At 48.7% G+C, this 20,942-nt stretch overlaps 1 protein-coding gene across 16 annotated transcripts in view; it reads right to left on the reverse strand.

Moving 5' to 3' along the window:
• Positions 1-20,942, reverse strand: part of RAPGEF1 (Rap guanine nucleotide exchange factor 1) — a 134,554-nt gene that overhangs the window by 37,141 nt on the left and 76,471 nt on the right. For all 16 annotated transcript variants that reach the window (XM_043469905.1, XM_043469903.1, XM_043469896.1 and 13 more), the window contains 6 exons: positions 18,284-18,440; positions 5,662-5,750; positions 4,846-4,998; positions 4,270-4,393; positions 3,677-3,860; positions 2,094-2,594 (listed from right to left, as the gene is read on the reverse strand). In XM_043469905.1, the coding sequence (XP_043325840.1) occupies positions 2,094-2,594; positions 3,677-3,860; positions 4,270-4,393; positions 4,846-4,998; positions 5,662-5,750; positions 18,284-18,440 (1,208 nt within the window). The remainder of the gene's footprint in view (positions 1-2,093; positions 2,595-3,676; positions 3,861-4,269; positions 4,394-4,845; positions 4,999-5,661; positions 5,751-18,283; positions 18,441-20,942) is intronic.

Raw genomic sequence — 20,942 nt, forward strand, 5'->3', positions numbered from 1 at the left:
GGGTGTCCGTGTGGACTGCACTCCCTCTCCTCATGCGGGGGGCGTCCGTGTGGACCGCGCTCTCTCCTCACGCAGGGGCGTCCGTGTGGACCGCGCTCTCTCCTCACGCGGGGGCGTCCGTGTGGACCGCACCCCCTGCACCCCCTCTCCTCACGCGTGGGCGTCCGCGTGGACTGCACTCCCTCTCCTCACGCGGGGCGTCTGTGTGGACCGCACTCCCTCTCTTCACGCGGGGGCGTCCGTGTGGACCGCACTGTCTCCTCACGCGGGGCGTCCATGTGGACCGCACCCCTTCTCCTCACGCGGGGGCGTCCGTGTGGACTGCACCCTCTCTCGTCACGCGGGGCGTCTGTGTGGACCGCACTCTTACCTCACGTGGCGGGAGGGGGGTCCGTGTGGACCACACTGCCTCTCCTCACGCAGGTGCATCAGAATAGACTTCACTTTTGACTTCCCGTGGTGAGGGACCAGCCCCATCTCAGAGCCAGGCCTTCCTGAAGACCCTGGTGGGTCCTGATGAAGTGACTGCTGGAGCTGACTGAACCTGGGGGCCTTATGAAGCAGCGGAGGGCTGGACCAGAGCAGAAGCCCTCTCAGTAACCCCGATCTACTGGAGTGGACCGGACACTCCCACCCTCCCCTCCTCCAGACGGTGGCAGGAGCTCCGGTGTCTGCGGCCTCTGTACATACGTGTGCTTGGCAGGTAAGGTGCTTCTATGCCCTGAGACGCCCCATCAGGAGTAAGTACTGACCTACTTAGTGTGACCATGCATGCCCTGGGAGGGAGCGAAGGGGTGATGGGGCCAGAGAGGAACGCAGGCCGGATCCGAAGCAGAGGAGCCCCGGGTCCCGGGGGGACACAGCCATGTTGGTCTGGAGTGGGGGTGTCCCCCTTAGTCACAGCTCGGCACCACAAGCACCCTGGGTTCAAACATTAAGACCACGGCAAAGACAAGTTTGCAGGGGGGTCTTCTGTGTTTTCAGATAACCAGAAAGTTGGCTTAACTGGAGAGCTAAACCAGTCAGCCTTTCAGGACACCTGGAGAGGCACAGAAGGAAATGCCCTTGGCGCCGCTGTCTGTAGCTCCCTCCATGCCCCCAGCTTCCCGTGAGGGAACTTCCATGACAGACAGGAATGACACCCTCAGCCCCACGAAGCGAGCTCTCCCTTCACACTGAGGCCACTACCCGAGCTGGGGGCATCCAGGGCGGTCACCCCTTCTGGGCACGGGCTGAGAACACATGCTCATCTGGGGTTGGAGCGTGGGTTCCACAGCCAGGTCACAGCAGTCCCCTGCAGGACGCTCCCACCGAGGCCAGGGCATCCTGGGTGGTGGGCTGACGCGGCCGCACACAGAGAGACAGTGGCAGCCAGTCTGCCCATGGAAAACAAGGCAGAACCCTGCAGGTGACGTGGGGAGAGGGTGGGCAGAGAGTCGGGCCACGTGGAGCAGTCAGGGAGTGAGCAGAAAAGCAAATTCCGCACAATGCTGCTTGGGAACTGGATGGCCAATTCACACTTGGGAAATGCTCAGAATACAAAGCCCCAAAGTTCGGCTCTACCCCCAGGCCCTGATCACATCATGTATCAGAGCCTCTGGTCCAACCAGCAACCCCAGACTCAAGTCATCACATGATACTTCAGGGTCTGTGAACAGAAGACAGAGTGGGGCCAGGGGGTTCTCTCTAACAGCTCCCGTGCACTGTCAGGAGCCTCAGAAAGGCCCTGGGGTGGTGTCTGCCCTGCTTTGCCCCGACGCTGCTGTGATGCTGTCCTGAGGCTGCGGTCCCTGTTCCTCTCAGTCACCACATGTTCAGGCCAGGTCAGCTGACTGCCACGTGAAAGGCCAAACACTCTGGAGACCAGGCCTGCGGTTCTGCTGAGACCATGAGGAGAGGTCAGCTCACCAGGCTTGAAGGACGACCCCCGGTACTGACAACACAAGGCTCCCGTAAGTGTCCCTGTATGTGTGGGTCTGCCTTTCATGAAACGATGAGGCCACTGGTTTGACTCTGATCTACTGTTTCAATAAACGCAACACCATTTTAGGGCACAAAAGGCACGACCCCACAATAGCATAACAAAAGCTTACTGTGTTTGTTTTTCTTCTCGGGGAGAGGCGGCGGTTTTTCTGGGTCACCCGTTGATTCAGAAACAGTGAAATCACCCATAAAGTCGACAGAGGCTGAGGAACCTCCTTGCTGAAAGGGAAGAATAGCAGCAAAGGGCGTGAAGGGGACGGACTGGACGGAGGCTGGGTTCTGCAAGTCGTCCTCGGAGATGTTGTCGTACTGCGAGGGGTGTCGCTCGTAGGATGCCCTGCAGCCAGAGCTGTCCAAGGTCTGGGAGGCCGCACTCCTGCGCTTCTTCTCAGGCAGGGCCGGCGGCACGTCCGTCTGCTGCCCGGGGGCCGAGGACCCATCTGGCTGGGGACAACTGCCCAGAGGCAGCTGGAGAGGATGGCCAAGAAATGGAGACCCAGACTCCCCCAAGGACTCCGGCAGCGGGCTGAGGTTACAGGCCACTTGCTGAGGTATCTGGTCTGCATTGGAGAGGTCTTGCTGAAGGAACTCGTAGTCAGGATCGTAATGATCTGCATCCACACAACAGGGAAAGCACACTATGAGCCCCTGACCCCCCACAGAAAGGAAAGACCCTCTCCTCTTCGCTGACCCATCCTATTCATGGGACACATCTCATCCACAGAGACTCCCACTTTACTTTATAGGCTACACTTTTCTACTGCTTATAAAAGTAGAGCAGGAGGGGAGTATGACTGGTAGGTAGCCTATTCTTCACACTTTCCCAGATTTTTAAAAGTTTTACCTAAGAGAGAAAAACATGCATGACCACTGTAGAAAACATGGCCAAAAACCCTATGGTGAAAACAAAAATCACCCACAGTCCCATAACCTAACTATAATTTCTGCTGACCACTAGATGTATTCCCTGCAAAGTTTTTTCCCCCTGGATTCTGTTTTTTAAACTCTGAGGAAACACCACACAAGCAGTGCTGGCTTGGTCCACTGGTTTTTAGCACAGCTGCATACTGTTCCTCCAAGGGGGCATGTCATGAGTCTGCTGATTTCCTACACTGAGTGGTCAGGTTGTTCCCAGTTTACCAGGGCTCTTCATGATGCTGAGATTAATGTCTCTACACAGAAATCCTCCTATAAACCTCTGACTGTGTTCCTAAGACACAAACTCTCAGAAGTGAAATGTCTAGTTCACGGGACATGAACAGTTCAGTGCTCTGTACACCTTCTGCCAAGCTGCCTGCAGACCCTCCTCCGGCCCCACCACCTGAGGTCAGCACATACTGCTCACTCGCCTTTGTCCTCTGTCAGAAGCTGCCCGGGGCTCTCCCCTCCATTTACAGTTCTGAGCACATGGGCCCCCCTTGAGCAAAGGGAGCTGAGTGACACGCTGGCGGACCAACTGTAATAACAGTGACCGTTGCCGTGTCTCTGCAGTCTCACAATGTTACTGCAATAAACCTTCAACCCCCTTCGGAGACAGTGTCTGGTATTCTCATTCTGCAGAAGAGGACACCATGGCTCAGATCCTGAGTGACTTAAGGTCAACAGAGCCAGTGACTGGCCTCACCATCTGACCTCACAGGAGCCACCGGGAAGTGCAAAGCTGGCGGTGGTGACTCGCATGCCCGTGGCTCACCTAGCGTTTCACAGCTTGTGTTCCGGGAGCACTGCCCGCTGTCCCTGTCCAGAGAGGACAGCTGCTCATCCGACTTGCTGAGCTTGCCGATGCTGCTGCAGGGCGACAGGTGGGGAGACTCACCGCTGTACGAGTGGCTGCCTCCCGACAGCCGTCTCTGTGCGTAACAGTCCACGTCAAAGTCCTCGTGTGCAAAGTGAGAACAGGCCCAAGTCACTGCTGGGGGTGGCGGCTGAGCCCAGGGGAGGGAGCTGGTGCGTATACTTGGCAAAGGAAATACTGGGATGTGCAGAAACTGGCTGCAGGCAATAAACACCACGCACACGGCGCCTCTGAGAAAAGGGGCCTCTACAGGCGCTCGGAGTGCTCTGATCAAGGGAGGCCCTGGGCTGGGCCCCATCTCCCCACCCTGGGAGGGAACCCCACCATGGCCTGTGGAGGGAAGGACCATTCAGGAACGGGGGCTGCCCAGGGAGAGAGCTCCTCCCTGTGACCAAAGACAGGGACTGAAGACCACGGGGCCTCTTTCAGTTTTAGGAACCAATGCACCAGACCTGAAACCGACCTCTGCCTTTCTGGATGGGGCTAATTACCTGCCTATTAATTCCAACAGGCAAACTGGAGCCGCTGGTGGCTCGACTCATGGGGGCCACAACGGCCACGCGGGTGGGGGATGGAGCCGACTGTCTCTTCTTCGGGGGCAGTGCTGGTGGAGGACTGAAACAGAGCAAGGAACCCCATCAAACCAGACAACCTGAACAAAAATCCTTTATACAGATGCTAGGGTGTGGGATGTGGGATTCTTACATTATTAGACACTGATCCTACTTTCCGCACTTTCAACTCCCATCCCACTCCCCTTCTGCCAAAAGCCTAGCATCTGAAAGCCCCTGCTTTTTCCTTTCCTGACAAATGGTACCAGGTTCTGCTTGGCTAGGGCTAAAAGGCAGCTGCTGGGAGTTCTCAGGGCGAGGGGGCAGGGGAGGGCGAAGGGCCGGCACCGGGCCAGACTCCTGTCCTCTGGAGACAGCTGTCCCAAGGAAGGTCAAACCACCAACATGCCTGAAGAGCAAGTTCTTCCCCTAATGGCACCATCTTTTTGGCTGGCACCATCCGTTTGTGAAATTACCACATAAAGACATGAGAGAGCTAGGAAAATAGAAAAGTACCTGTTATCAACCACCCTAATACCAGGTAAGGGGGGCTTGGGGGGTGCAACCTCTTCGTCCATAGAGTCTGGGAGCCCCTCGGTCGACTGTGACAGGCCGGTCGTCTTGTTTAGAATCTCCATCTCTCGATCCGTCAGGGGGAGCTCAGACTGGCTGGAGGGTTGAGGAGAACTCGGGGTTACAGAAGGCCCCAGGACAAACGCAGAGACTGAGAGTGTCAGGATGTGACTGGGGCAGGGAAGTATCCAAGGGGCCCAGGACACAAAGCTGACACTATGCCCTGGGCTCCATGGCAGAGATGGGGTTCCAAGTCCAGTTTGATCACCCATGGAAGCTTGGCCACAGTCCCTGAGTCTGCACTTTCGTCTCATCTATGAGAGGGATCTCTGGACTGCATGATGCTTAAAAATGCCACTAAATGAAGGTGTTATTTTTTTCACTAGGGGCGCGAGTAGAAATTATTGCAAGGCCTTAAACTGTCCACATCACCCTCAGTAATGCTCTCAAGCCAAACCCCTAAAACCCAACCCTTCAAAGTTGTTTCTCATTATGGGAGGAAGCAGGTCAAGAAGAGTGTAGGTGGGGTCACTCTGCACATCACACAGTGTCCTGAGAGAAGACCATCTTGAGACCAGACAATCATTCAAGATAGGTGTGAGCTACACACACTTCACGGTGATCTGGGCTCTTACCCAGAAGTCACTGAAAAGGGACCACGGGCCTCACTGGGCACGGTCTGCCTGGCAGGGGCTCCCTTCTTTCTCAAGTGTCCACCAACCGAGACCGCAATCCCTGGAGGGTTTAGTTAGCACTCACCTGTCAGGTTTGCAGGCTGGGGAGCTGGGTTTCACGGGGCTTGTTGGAGACGGATGCCCCTGCTTCTCGATGGTTAGTCTGACCAGCTCCTACCCCACACAAGAGAAACGAGGTGAGACATGAGGAGAGCTCCTCACGCTGAATGTCCTGACAAGGTGGGCCAGCTGTCTGCCCTCCACCGCCTGGAGTCCCCACTCACCCTACGGGTGAGCACTGTTTGACTCAGGTAATCTGCATGACTTCCCAAAGCATGCCCTACCCACCCAAAACACCTCCACAACGTGCAGAGACGTTTCTCATGCATAAAGACACTTCCTCTTGGAAAGGGGAAATGACCAGCCCACTGTCTCAGAATGACTAAATCCATCACACAAACTCCTGGCAGTGACTCCCAGTCGGTTTGTGGAGGAAGACCTGCTCTGAATTCTCTGAAGCCAGGACGCTGCCTGCTAATGATCAAGCCTGTGGTCTGGGGGAAGGTGGTTTCCCAGAGTGAGCTGTCTGTGGGTGCAGCATCTGTGGGTACCCAGAGATGATGGGTGGGGATCTTTATCACTGGACAGAAAGTTCAGGGCTTATCACCCAGCAGAGAAATGACTTCAGAAAATAAGTTTCTTTAATGGGAGGAAAAAAAAAAAGCAATTAGGGTTTACTTGGTTTTCTTTCAATGAGAATGCATTTCCCCCGACTTTGATGAGTTTTGATGGCTATATATGAGAACCACTCAAAAAATACAGAATGGGAGACTTCCCTGGTGGTCTAGTGGCTAAGACTCTGTGCTCCCAATGCAAGGGACCAGGGTCCGATCCCTGGTCAGGGAACTGGATCCCACATGCGGCAACTAAGACCCAGCAGAGTCAAATAAATAATTAAAAAAAAAACCCCCGAACAAAATGTTTCCACCACTCTCTCTGGTCCATCTGCCCCACCCTAACTGACTACTTTCTCACTTCTGTTTTTTGGATCACTTCTGCCTAGAACTTGATATAAGTGGAACCACACAGTATGTATTCTTTTGTGTCTATCTTCTTTTTCTGAACAGCTTTATGCCATAACATCCAGCCATTTAAAGCGTGCAATCCAGTGGTTTTTAGTCTGTCCACAGTGTTGGGCTCTTTATTACTTCCAAAAGAAACTCTGCACCTTTAGGTGGTCCCTGACAGCCACTAATCCACTCTGTCTCCATTCATTCGTCGTCTTTTGCTCAGTGTAAATGGCTGTGTCTCTGTGTGATCCTTGCTGTTGATGAGTTGTATTCCAGTGTATGGATAAACCCACAATTCCTTCACCCATTCTCCTGTTGATGCACTCCTGGGTAGGACCTACTTGTGTCACATGAGAAGTTCAGGCTTTCACCATGAACAACTATTTCTAAAATTACAGAGGAGAAGGCAATGGAAGAGAGTGGGGCAACATGGCAGTGTGCCCCTAGATCAGATTGCAAAGCCTCTCCAACGCAAAACGCCCTACCCAGCAACCTCAACAAGTATGCTAAGGCAAAGAGTTAATGCCCTTCATGGTATTAACTTCCTTCATGGAACAAGCGTTCTTTGAAAAAACACAAAAACTAGAAAAAAGTGAACACACCAAAAAAAAAAGAAATTCACAAATGTAAAAACCAATGGTCAATAATCATTGGAAGTTCTCCAGTTCTGATGGTAATAAAAGCAGAAACTTTCAGACTTCCATGATGGAGGGAAGCAATGATTTGGGGAATCTTTCTAAAAGATGACTACTTGTCAGTTCACATCCAAAGCCTTAAATACCTGCATACATTTTATAACAATTTAACCCAAGGAAAATAATATGGACATGTAAAAAAATTAAGCCACAAAGAATGGTCACTGCAGCATTCTATGTCACAGATAAAATCAGACTAGTCAATATTCCAGAATTAAATATTCACTACTAGGTACTGATACAGGTCAGGAAGCAACAGTTAGAACTGGACATGGAACAACAGACTGGTTCCAAATAGGAAAAGGAGTATGTCAAGGCTGTATGCTGTCACCCTGCTTATTTAACTTACCTGAAGAGTACATCATGAGAAACACTGGGCTGGAGGAAGCACAAGCTGGAATCAGGATTGCTGGGAGAAATATCAATAACCTCAGATAGGCAGATGACACCACCCTTATGGCAGAAAGTGAAGAACTAAAGAGCCTCTTGATGAAAGTGAAAGAGGAGAGTGAAAAAGTTGGCTTAAAGCTCAACATTCAGAAAACTAAGATCATGGCATCTGGTCCCATCACTTCATGGCAAATAGATGGGAAAACAGTGGAAACAGTGGCTGACTTTATTTTTCAGGGCTCCAAAATCACTGCAGATGGTGATTGCAGCAATGAAATTAAAAGATGCTTACTCCTTGGAAGGAAAGTTATGACCAACCTAGATAGCATATTGAAAAGCGGAGACACTACTTTGTCAACAAAGGTCCGTCTAGTCAAGGCTATGGTTTTTCCAGTGGTAATATATGGATGTGAGAGTTGGACTATAAAGAAAGCTGAGTGCCGAAGAATTGATGCTTTTGCACTGTGGTGTTGGAGAAGACTCTTGAGAGTCCCTTGGACTGCAAGGAGATCCAACCAGTCCATCCTAAGGGAGATCAGTCCTGGGTGTTCATTGGAAGGACTGATGTTTAAACTGAAACTCCAATACTTTGGCCACCTGATGCGAAGCGCTGACTCATTTGAAAAGACCCTGATGCTGGGAAAGATTGAGGGCAGAAGGAGAAGGGGACGACAGAGGATGAGATGGTTGGATGGCATCACTGACTCAATGGACATGAGTTTGGGTAAACTCCGGGAGTTGGTGATGGACAGGGAGGCCTGGCGTGCTGCGGTTCATGGGGTCACAAAGAGTAGGACACGACTGAGTGACTGAACTGAACTAGGTACTGATTATATAAATTATGATAGAATCAAACAATGGGCCATTATACTACTATTAAGAAAACTCAGAATAGGAATATATGATAGTGTGAAAAGACAATACAATGTTAAGTGGAAAAGAACCCACCAGATGGTACATTGGTGTATACATAATATGTTTTGGAAACAAAACACAACCAAGAACACATGTATAGAAAAAAATATGACTATGAAACACCTCTTATTTTCTTGCTTTTGCTTCTCTGCTTTTTCTTAATTTGCTACAGTGAACATACAGTAATTCTGAAATACCAATTAAAAGAGAAAACAGGCATACTCCATATAAGCGGAGTCAGTGTCACTCCACTCTGTCACAGTCGATGCCTGTTCCTGGAGAGATGAGGAGAGTGGCGGTCGCCCACAATCAAGGACTGGGAGACCGGAGGAGAAGGTCAGCCTTGGCTGTTTACCACCATCTACAAGTTAAACATGACCCCCACACGCTGAAGGAGCAGCTACCTGGCTGGTGATTACAGACGGGGTACAGAGCCAAGAGCTGACGCAATCAGAAGAGGAAGGCTGCCCCCCGCACCCTGTCGCCTGCAGAGGGATGGGGGAGGCAGTTTACCCTGTGGGCGTGGCATCAGGGGGAGTCCTTGGAAGCCCCACACTCACGCTCATGCTCTTTGTGAGCAAGGGAAGACAGAGAAGTGTGTACACTCGCATCTGCCGAGGCAGGAGAACATTCCACTAATTCCTGAGCGACTATAATTAGAATGCCATCTTTCTGGAGAAGCAGCTGTGATAAGTCAACTAATGAACGACAGCAACAGAATCACTGAAGACAGCACACATATGCAAGTGTGCACCCGCATTCCAGACCACGGCAGAGCCCATGCCCCCAGGCCCCACCCCACCAGGCCCAGGCCCAGAGCGGCAGGTGAGGGGCATGGTGACCATGCCCTCCAGCCCAGACTGGCTGGCCAGCACGCCTTCACGGTCACAGGTAGTAAGAGAGCCCTTAGAATGGGCGCATCCTTGGCGACTGTGCCAACACCCTCAACCCCACTGAGAGCGCTACGCCCCCCACTGAAGCCGGATTTCTGGGAGGACGTCAGACTTTCCGGTCCTCCTGCGCACAGGTTAGGAGAGACTTTGAGACGACCGAGACTGGGTCCACAGCCAGCGGCTGTGCATCAGACAACTTCCAGTTCACAGAAAAGCAGTTTTCAGAGGCCAGAAAGGTATTTGGAAAAGTCCCTTTCTAAATGCATAATACTTCATTTCCATGTTTACTTTATTCATACCAAGTGATCACAGAGACGCTTCCATCTGAAATGACCCTCGTCCAGTCAAAGCACAGTTCGGGGCTCAGGTAAGACACACTCCTATCTGTTCTCGCCTTTTTGGTCCCTGCTTGGCAGTGGGCATGCAGGCTGTGTGTGGGGAGGCCCAAGCCCTCGGGGCTCACACAGGAAGAAAACATGTTGTAGCTGGTGAGTGCCCTCCTCTGCAGCCGGGGGCCTGTTGCTCTGCTCAGGCCGTGTCCCGACCTGTCACTATCTATCCTCTGTCCCCGCTGGGCCCTGAGCGTACGGCCACAACACAGCCCTCTACCGGCGACCTGTCTGCTGGATGCAGGCCACTGGGGAGCTTCCTGTAACTACAGAGGTATAATGCAATCACAGGGCTGTCCAGACCCTGTGTGACTTTCATGGTGACAAAAAGGGACTTTCCTTGGCCCCATCCTAAGTGGGGGTGAGGCAGCAACAGAACAGAGGAAGTGTTTTCCTTCCCGTCTGTGCTCAGAACAAGGCAGAGTGCTGAGTAGGCAAGGTGCCCGCGGGCAGCGGGCTGGCGGGAGACTCCTGAAGGCTGCTTCTGGAGTTCACAGCAGCTTCAACACAAGGCAGCTGGAGGAGAGCTCAGATTCCACCAGCCCAGAGGCGGGGCCGGGCCGGCATGGGGAAGGGGTGTAACTGAGGAACTGAGCCCTTGTGTCTTCAATAAAGCTTTCAGGAGCCACCCCAAAAAGGCCCTGAACGAGCTTACCCTATCACTGAAAGCCCTTCCCCTGACTCTGTAACTGAGCAGAACACATCACGGCCCCAAAGGAGCTGCTGCTGCTACAACTTCTAGCTGGATAGGAAGTCCTTCTACACCCAACATCTGTGAGAAGGAAAAAGCAGTATATGTTCAGTGCAGTGCTTCATGTCAGCAGGTCTACTAGAAAAATACTTGGTGAACTGCTCAGAAAGTGGACTGGGGAGGGCTTATCTTACTTTAAGATACCCTGTAATTTAAAAAACATACCAACAAAACACCCCCAAACCTGGAGTATGTGAACCTGAAATAGCAGCATGATGCCTTTTCTGAATTATGAAAGTACATCCACACAGTTCCTATGCAGCAGTTTCCTTCTACACATACCCTGTCGTCTTCTTCTTTCCCCTACCCTCTCCTTCTCTGCTTGTGTAAAAAGCAATGAATGCTAAGAACACTGCACACAGGAAGTACGCAAATAGAAGGTACATGGGACGGACCATGTGGCCATGTGGCCACACAAAGAAGAACTATTCAAATAACTGCAAAATGATGGATAACCTGAAGGTCAAAAATAACTCTAACACATCTTTAATAATTTCTAATACTTATGCTGATGGAGGAGGTTGCTGTTATTCTGAGACTGCTGTGTTTGCATTCTGAAAAAGACAAATGTGTCATTACGTTGATATTTTTGAAAACTGGGATTTTTCAGGGTGGGAGGAAGGAAATTAAGATATAAGCTTGATGAGGCTAAGTTAAAACTCCAGTGATCCTGGAAGTGAACTGGAACTACCAGAATAAACTCAGGACATGTTTTCTCTTAAACAAAACTAAGCACGTGGTCAATCAGGAGCAATGAGGAACTGTGGAGTGAGGTCTCTGAACACCATTCCCTGAGAAAGGGGACCAGAGCTCCCTTGAGGAATCTGGCTGATGCCAGGTTGGTGGGAAGAAATGTACTAGGTGATTACAACTCAGCAATAATGATAATAAAAAAAAAGATAAATAACACAATTTTAAAATAAGCAAAAGATCTGAATAAACATTTCTCTACAGGCCAGTAAGCACAGGAAAAGATGTTCACCGTCATCAGCCATCAGGGAAATGAAAATCAAAATCACAGTGAGGTACTGCTGCACACCCACTAGGTAGTTGTATCAAAGAAGCCAGTGGTGACACATGCTGGTGAGGACGCGGAGAAACTGGAACCCTCGTGTTTTGCTGGTGGTGACATACAATGGTAGATCTGCTTTAGAGATCAGTATGGTGGTCTGTTACACGATCAAACACAGAGTTACTATATGGCCCAGCACCTGCAGTCTTAGGTGTATACCCAAGAGAGATAAAAACATATATCCAGACAGAGAGTCAGACACGACTGAGCAACAACAACAACCCAAACAAAAACTTATACCTGAGTGTTTGCAGCAGCAGTGTTACCCAAAACTGCCAAAAGGGAGAAACAACCGAGATGTCCACACGTCCATGAATAAATAATATGTGGTATATCCATGCAATGGAGTATCAGTTCCGTTCAGTTCAGTCACTCGGTCATGTCCAACTCTTTGAGACCCCATCAATCGCAGCACGCCAGGCCTCCTTGTCCATCACCGAGTCCTGGAGTTTACTCAAACTCATGCCCATCGAGTCGGTGATACCATCCAGCCATCTCATCCTCTGTCGTCCCCTTCTCTTCCTGCCCTCAATCCCTCCCAGCATCAGGGTCTTTTGCATAGTTTGGCAATAAAGAGAGATAAAGTACTGATACACGCCACAGCATGGATGAACTTCAAAAGTATGATGCTAAGTGACAGAACCAATCACAAAAGGTCAAACAGTATAGTTCATGAGTCCATTTATACATGTAGAGTGTCCAGAAGAGGCAAATGTACAGAGACAGAAAGTAGACTAGCAGTTACCAAACACTGGGGGGATGGAGAGAACAAGGGCAGGGTCTGGGGACAGTACAAAGGGTATGGGGTTCCTTTCTGAAGCTATGAAAATGGTCTAAAATCAAGTGTGGAGATGGCTGCACGATGCAGAGAAGGTACTAAAAAATCACTACGTTGTCCGTTCTAAATGGGTGAAGTGTACGGTGGAGGCATTATGTCTCAATAAAGTTATTACCACATTCACACCCAAGTAACTACAAGATGAACCTGGAACATCTTTTCATACCCCAAAGTGAGAAAACTATCAAAGACTTCTGAGGTCATATCAAAATGAACTCAAGAAACAATCTGAAGAAGCTGTCACTGCTCAAAGACGGGACGGGAACATCACTATGGGTCCTACGTGCAATGGACTGGACACAGAGTGTGTTTATACACCTGCATTCAGAATGCTCCATTAAAAATCTCAATCCATGGGTCATGTTAAAGGATGCAAAGAAACACTCATTCTGATAACCTATAAGTAAAGAAAGGAACTGAGCGTTGATCCTGCCTCTTCCCTGGGAATTATAACACAGGGTAACCATGACTAACAAGGGGAGGTCTCTCTCAAAGTATTCCTGCTAAGGAATGAGGAAGGGAAGGCAGAAAGAACTAGAATGCTGCCATTTAGCAACCCCAGGGAATGAACCATTGAAGCAATAACCATCAACGGCTATTAGCATCAAAAAGGGAAAGATGCTTCTAGAAGGAAGTGCAAGGCAGCACCCAGGAAACATTCTTCTAAATACACAAACTTGAATCTGATTCAGCCTAGTTTTCTGGGAAATTCAAGGGACAGAAAGAAAACTGAAGGTTTGGTCGCCCAGTCGTGTCTGACTCTGCAACCCTATGGACTGTAGCTCGTCAGGCTCCCCTGTCCATGGAATTCTCCAGGCAAGAATACTGGAGTGGGTAGCCATTCCCTTCTCCAGGTGAGCTGCCCGATCCAGGGATCTAACCCAAGTCTCCTGAACTGCAGGCAGATTCTTTACCATCTGAGCCACCAGGGAAGCCCCAAGAGACAGAGGAACATGTTAATAATACTGTAAAGATGTAATCAGCAAAACCAAAGTATGGGAGACTTTTAGGAGAAACAACCCTTCCTTAAACACACACACACATACACACACACACACACACACACAAAGAAGTTGCAAGGATAAAACTACAGAGAAGGGAGAATTTTAAACACTATTAATGAATAACAGTGTGTGGAATTTATTTGGATCTGAAATTGAAAAACAAACTGTTTAGAATCAGCAAGTTACTCCCTCCAGGCCAAATCCAGTACAGGGCTTGCTTCTGTTAGGTAGTTAGCATAGGAAAAAGGAGCCCAGAATGGCGGTGGCTAAAAGACAAGGAAGGGAGAAGCCCGTGAAAATAGAACAAAGGAAGGTCCTGGGACCAGAGTGAGGACCTCAGGTAGAACAGCGTTCCTGGCTAGCCCAATTTACATAGGGCAGGCCCGGGGGGATGAAAAAAAAAACATATAAAAAGAGGAGCCAAAGGTCTGGGGGGCGGGGGTTTTCCTCGAGCGCACCCATGCACTTTTTCCTTCTCTCTCTCTCTCTTCCAGTCTTTTGGGTTGGCATGCCTTCATGCCTCGAGGATGTATTTTCCTTTATTTTCTAAATAAAACAGCTGTAACACGGAGCTGTAACACCATTCGAGAGCTGTGACGCACTGAGGGCTTTAACAAAGTCTGTCGCTTCAACTTTTTGTTGTGATGAGACAGAACTGAGGAAATTACACTCCCCTGACACTTCTGTAAGGCCCTCAAGGTAAAAAAGCTTTGTTTTAAAAAATGAAATTAAAACAAAAACAGACTATGCAACAGGCCAATATGCAGCAGAGACCAAGCGTAGCCCCATAAACCTAGAACATCTACTATCTGGCCCTTCGCAGAAAGTGTGCCTTGTTCTGAAGCTATGTGCTAAGGTATTTACAGATGAACGGATGTTAGAATGTCTCAGATTCACTTCCAAATAATCCAGAGGAGCGGGAAGAGGTCTGGAAGCAACGACTGGCCAACTGTGCAAGCTCTGTGATGAGGCTTCATTACACTGTTCTGTTTTTGCAAATGTCTAAAATTTGTCATCATAAAAAATTTTAAAATAGGCTGAACAAGGAATAAAAGTGATGGCTGATCTTAAATGTCAGTGTGGCAGAGACAGCCAGGGGCCCCACAGTATCTGCGCTTCCTTGTTAACAGAATTTTACTCAGTCACGTGACTAAGTTCTGGCCAATAAAATGTGAGAGCTTGTGAGGGCTTGGAATAAGTACTGGCAAATGGAGAAGGGACAACTTCCTATTCTCTTTTCTTCCTTGCTAGTAGTTGTAACTGATGGAGACTGAACAGTCATTCTGCACCACAAAGTGGAACCTGTGTGTTATGATGATGGGAAACCAGGATAGAAGACCACATCCTGGCCAGTCTGTGAAAACGCCACACTGGCCTTGGATTGCCTATTGCTAGGCTTCTTACACATGAAGGAGAAATAAAGTTCTACCTCTTGAAGCCAGGATTATTTTGGATTTACTTGTAGCCAGATCTACCCCTAGCTCATACAGTCAGGAAAATATTTCTTTCAAAATGTTCACCTTATTCAAGGTGAGTCTGGAACACAAGCACAGTTTTGGCTGGTGACTGTTAAAGGACAGAACTGTGGGTATTCCAAAGTTTTTCCCCCAGGTCAGTGCAAGAAGAAGGCTTTTTTTCCCCTCAATCAAAAAACTAAATGTGTGTGTGTGTGTGTGTGTGTGTGTGTGTGCTCTTGGAGAAGAAGCTGGAGGGCTCAGCAGGGAGATCCAAGAGGATCTGAAAAGAGGTAGAGTCGAGTCCAGGGAGACAGGTAAGAAGCTCTACACCTGAGAGAAGGAATGATGGAAAGGCGAAATGACGAAGAGCTGGGGTCTTGGTTTTGAAGGACAAACTTGTGTATCTGTCTGACCTCAAGAAACTCAGCCCTCCAACAAACAGCCAAGTCCTGGGCTGGAGGTGGTTCCTACAGCAAATGGGAAGTGAAGGCCTTTGAGTTAAGTGGGGAGTCAATTGTCAGCTGTTATGACAACTCAGACCTTAACAAACGCCAGCACCACGGGGTCTGGATCATCCCTGCTGTCTTGACTGACTCCAACCACAGACATCCCCTAGTGATGCAGGCCGGCTCCTGCTCATCCTATAGGCCTCAGCCTGCCCGTGGGAGCATCCCTGGGGAAGCATCTCTGATCACCCTGAAAAATGAAGGTCCCTCAAGACCCAAGTAAGACCTCGCGCTCATTTTCCTCCATAACCCCAGTCCTGTTATAATTAATTATACAATTATGGGTCTTTGGCTGTTGCCCTTTCCACCTTTGGATTGTAAACTCCATCAGGTCAGGGACTGTGCCAGTTTTATCACTATCTTCCTAATTCCACCAACTGCCCAGCACACAGGAGATTCTAATGGCTTCTTGAATAAAAGAAACAAATGTGAATTTCCCGAGATTCTCACTGAGAGAATCTCTGCTCTGCTTAAAATATTTTAGGGACAATTGTGGAAAAGTTCAGACACTGAGAGGTTCATAATCAACAGGTGTCTCTTTCTTGCTCCCTCCCCCTCTCTCATCCTGGTCAATCTGAAAAAACCTGATAAATTTTCTTTTAGACAACTTTTCAACTGACAGTGGCACGTTAATGATACCACAAAGAAAATCCACTTGGGAACATCACAAAGCTTAATGCCTGGAAACTCCTCTATTTGTGATGTCCTGACTTGTTTTAAACATCTCATTACAATCATGCAGTAGAAGGAAGCCTTAACAACGTCACCTGAGAAATAACACTTGTCAGTGACAGCATTTCCAGAAGCCTGGACAGGGAGAGGCAAGGCAAGGCACAGGTGACAGGCACCCCGACAGGGACGCGTGGCCCCGGTCACGTCTCACCTGTCCTGCTGACCTCAGAGAGTGACCAGAGGCTCGCATGGGAGAATGTGTGGCCAGGTGCCACGTCTGGAAAGCGACCCCAGGCTGCCTCTGCAGGTCTCATGGCCAAAGCTGATGGTGTAGGGCCTCACTGTTCCGGGGATGAAGAGATTGGGAACTCTCAGAGGATGCTGTGATGGCGTCCAGTCCCGCTCGCCTCTGAGTGAGCTCAGGAAGCCCCCGAAGACAGAGCGGCCCTGCTCACACAGAGAGGGAGCCGCCCGGATCAGCCCAGTCCACACGGCTCACTCTGGAGCAGCGTGGGGTGTTAATCAATGCGTTCTCAGCCTTCCGTCTGTCATTTCTATCCATCGGGGGCGGGGAGATCCTTACTCTACTCTCCAGAGCGTCTGGGGAATATATGTCGAAGGAGGCAGCTTTTAGGGGTCTAGTAGCACAGCTGAATGGGGAAGGAAGTCTTTGGACCTAGGGTGAGTATCCCAGCTGCCATTTTGGACAAGAGGGTCTAGAAAGAAGAAGAACACAGTTTTTCAAGCCAAGAGGTCTATTTGCAAAGTGCACCTCTAGCACCACATAATTACTACTAGACAGCAGCTAAGATCTGAGTGCTTTGTATGCCAGACATAATTCTAAAAGCTTTACATGCATTAAATAATTTAATCCTTCCTATAGCCTAAAGGAGATCAGTCCTGGGTGTCATTGGAAGGACTGATGCTGAAGCTGAAACTCCAATACTTTGGCCACCTCATGTGAAGAGTTGACTCATTGGAAAAGACCCTGATGCTGGGAGGGATTGGGGGCAGGAGGAGAAGGGGACGACAGAGGATGAGATGGCTGGATGGTATCACCGACTCGATGGGCATGAGTTTGAGTAAACTCCGGGAGTTTGTGATGGACAGGGAGGCCTGGCGGGCTGCGATTGATGGGGTCACAAAGAGTCGGACAAGACTGAGCGACTGAAAGAACTGAACTAATGCCCCATGATATAGGGTGCCATAACTGCCTGTGTTTTATAGATGAGTTAACTAAGGTTCAGAGCACTTGAGGAAATTGCTCCAGTTCAGACTGGTAAATAGAGGTGAATGCGGGAGTGAAATCTAGGCTCCAGCCTAGCCCTCCTTCCATGACATCACACAGCATCATCTAACAGCAGGGTCCACACCTGCTCACCGCTTACAGCCCTCGTCCTGACCTGCAGGCTCCCACCTGTTTCCTGCCCTACATTCTGCCTTGCTCCTTATCCACTGGGACTTATTTTCTCAATTAGGGTTTGTCCCTTGGACCCCAATTCCAGAACCATAGAACCTTCCTTAGAAGGACTTTGCTTCCCACCTTAACAATGATTCATAATTTTCTATTATGCCATTTCTGACTTCCCTGGGTAGTAAATTCACAAACTACATCAAAGATTCCAGTTTTACTTCTAACTCATCTCAATTCTGCTTTTCTACTAAGACGTTCTTAGAATATGAAAAGGTAGCAGTTGACATGCTGGGAGTTTTGCTAAGAGTCAATGCAAAAACAGCTTCCATTGGACTTTGTCGAGCTGGCAGGCATGCACAGCCAGAGCTGTAGTATAAAGACTTAGTGCAGATTTAGCACAAGGCCCGGAACAGGCTGACTGCCTCTGGCAGCTTTTCTAACTATGGGCCCAGCCCTCCAAAGGTGAAATGGCTGTAAGAGCATGTGTACCAGAGAGACAGAAACAGCTGGGGGACAGAGTGGCACCCAACAGCAGAGACACCAGAAGACGTTCACTCCGACGTTCAGGAGTTTAGGAACGAGTTCTTGTGAGACAAACAGCTCCAAGTCCCTGCTGAGGACCACTGGGAACCCACACATACCTTTACTCCATCCAGCACGGCCTTGATGACCCCCTTCACAGTTGTCACCATCTCTTTATCTTCTGAGTTCACGCCTTCCAGCATCACTTGGTCAGACCAACGGATGAGGTTGGCGAGACTTTGGTACACTCGGCTGTAGCAGGAGGAGAGGGCTGAGCTGGAAGCAGGAGGAGAGTTTCAAGAGAATATTAAAACTCCAAAGCACGGCCATCACTTTAAGTCTTCTGTTTAGTACAGACCTAGTTTCTCAGTGACTCAGATTTCTCAGTCCTTTCTATAAAATCTGCACCTCCTTTTAATAAATACACTTTCCCTCCCTGAACCTATTTCATACATCCCATGAAGATTTTGTGGAGCTTTATATTCTGGCCTAAGTTTTTTTTTTTTCATTTCTCAACTAAAATGTATAAAAATTCCACCACGAGAATTTATGTGCTTTTTCAAACTTCACATCCTCCATGAGATTCTGATAACATCTCTCAAGGAATGGCCCACCTTCCTCTCCTCCAACTAGGTCAGAGTGTTGTACACTTCTTATTCTGAATTAGATAAAAACTCACAGGTTGCTCTCACCTTCCGAGATGGCCCACACTCTATGGAGTGAGTTTCTCTCTAAATAAATCCACCTCTTACCTATCACTTGGGCTTCCCTGGTAGCTCAGATGGTAAAGTGTCTGCCTGCAATGCGGGAGACCTGGGTTGATCCCTGGGTCGGAAAGAGCCCCTGGAGAAGGAAATAGCAACCCACTCCTGTACTCTTGCCTGGAAAATTCCATGGACGGAGGAGCCTGGTAGCCTACAGTTCATGGGATCACAAAGAGTCGGACACGACTGAGCAACTTCACTTCACCTATCACTTTGTCTCTCACTGAATTCTTTCTGTAATGACACAGCAAGAACCTAAGCTTCAGCCTTGATGGGAGGGGAGTTTGGGGAAGAATGCATACATGTATATGCATGGCTGAGTCCCTTCCTTATTCATCTGAAACTATCACAAATAGTCAGGTATACACCAATATAAAATGTTTTTGGAGTTAAGAAAGTAAAAACTCATATGTGTCATGAGGAGCCAATAGGTTTGTGGGATTTTAGCGGGCAGGGTCTTTTAGAGAACAGCTTTTACTTTGATTAAAAAATTTTTCTTTAATCTTAGTTCCAAGACCAGGGATTGAACCCGTGCCCCCTGTAGTAGAAGAGTAAAGTCTTAACCACTGGACCACCACTTCCAACGAGGGAAGTCCCAAGGAATAACCTTTAAATATGAGTTCAAAGAGACCTGAAATTTACTAGAATTCCTCCTAACATTGGCTTGGCTTTGTCATCCCCTGCAATAAACCATGGTTGAGAAGTCAGAGGAATGCACTAGTGAAGGGTATTTTAAGAAGGATAAGGCAGAGGCGAGGTGACCTGTGGTGGTGGGAGAGGCATCGACTTTGCAACAACACAAAACAAGCCCCAAGTACTTTTGGAGGCCCTAACAGTTGCAGAGTAGAGGCCAAAATGAAGATGTTTTATACCTCACACATATTTTTAAAATAACTAAAGATGATTATTCTGGGGATTTATGGAAAGAATTATTTTTCTATTTTGAATATTATGCATTACAATAGAAGAAGAGCAAAAGTGTAGAAAACTTGCGGGCTGCTATCTCCTCCATTAAAAAAGAAGAAGAAGCTGATATTAAGCAGCCAAAGATATGCTTTTTCTCCATAGATATAATTGTAAGAAAAATACATAATATTGTAAGATGATTAAAACAGGTTCTAAAAATATAGCCATTAAAAAAAAACACCTGAACAAAACAATGCTCCAACAAGAAGCTCTTCAGAATCAGATAAGGAAGAAGAGAATTTCCAGGAGACTGGTCTCTACTCTGCTGTTCACTCTACCCTGTGAGTGTTCCAACAGGGAGAAAAGAAGAGTCAGAAAGACTGAAAGCAAACTCCTCAAGTCCCATTACAAAGAAGAAAAATGTAAGAAAGAAACCACAAGAAAGCCAGGGTTTGGTTGCTTTAGAGGATGATGTAAATGCAGAGTATTCAATGTCACGCCTATTCTCTTAGGAAGGATGACCAGGAGAATAAAACAAAACTTTTAGACTTTCCTGGGTCCTGGATAGGTGACGTGGTCCTGAAAGGGAAGGTGCTCCTAGCAGTTCTGCCTTCTTCCAGGCAAGGCCAGATGAGGCCTTTTTAAACAAAGACGGGCTTCTCACCCCCGGCCTGAGTGGATGCCACCAAAGGACCTGGCAGTAATTAGATGAAAGAGGTGGGAGGGGTCACTTTTCTGTGACGCTCAATTCCTACCTGCACTGGATGTTAACATTTTCCTGAGAGCACCTAAAAATATCAGTGATTGTGTCCACCCTTCACATGGTTAGCTTGGAGGAAGAACAGTCCTGTGTCTTAATGTCATAGGAAAGACATTAAAAAAGGAAGGAGGGTCCTGTACGATAAAGATGTCCAGAGGACCAGCTCATCTGCTTCCAAAACAGAGCACAGCCGTCTACATGGAGGGCGAGCAGGGATCCTGCTCTCACACCTCCGTTCATTGCCCACAAGGAGCAGCCAGCTGCTTGTTCACAGGCCCGTCACCACTGCCCTGGGAACAGGAGAGAAGGGTAGCCAACAATCTGCCTGCTGGAACCCACCCACAGAGG

The sequence above is a fragment of the Cervus canadensis genome, chromosome 5 (genome assembly GCF_019320065.1).
Source record: "Cervus canadensis isolate Bull #8, Minnesota chromosome 5, ASM1932006v1, whole genome shotgun sequence".
Lineage (NCBI taxonomy): Eukaryota > Metazoa > Chordata > Mammalia > Artiodactyla > Cervidae > Cervus > Cervus canadensis.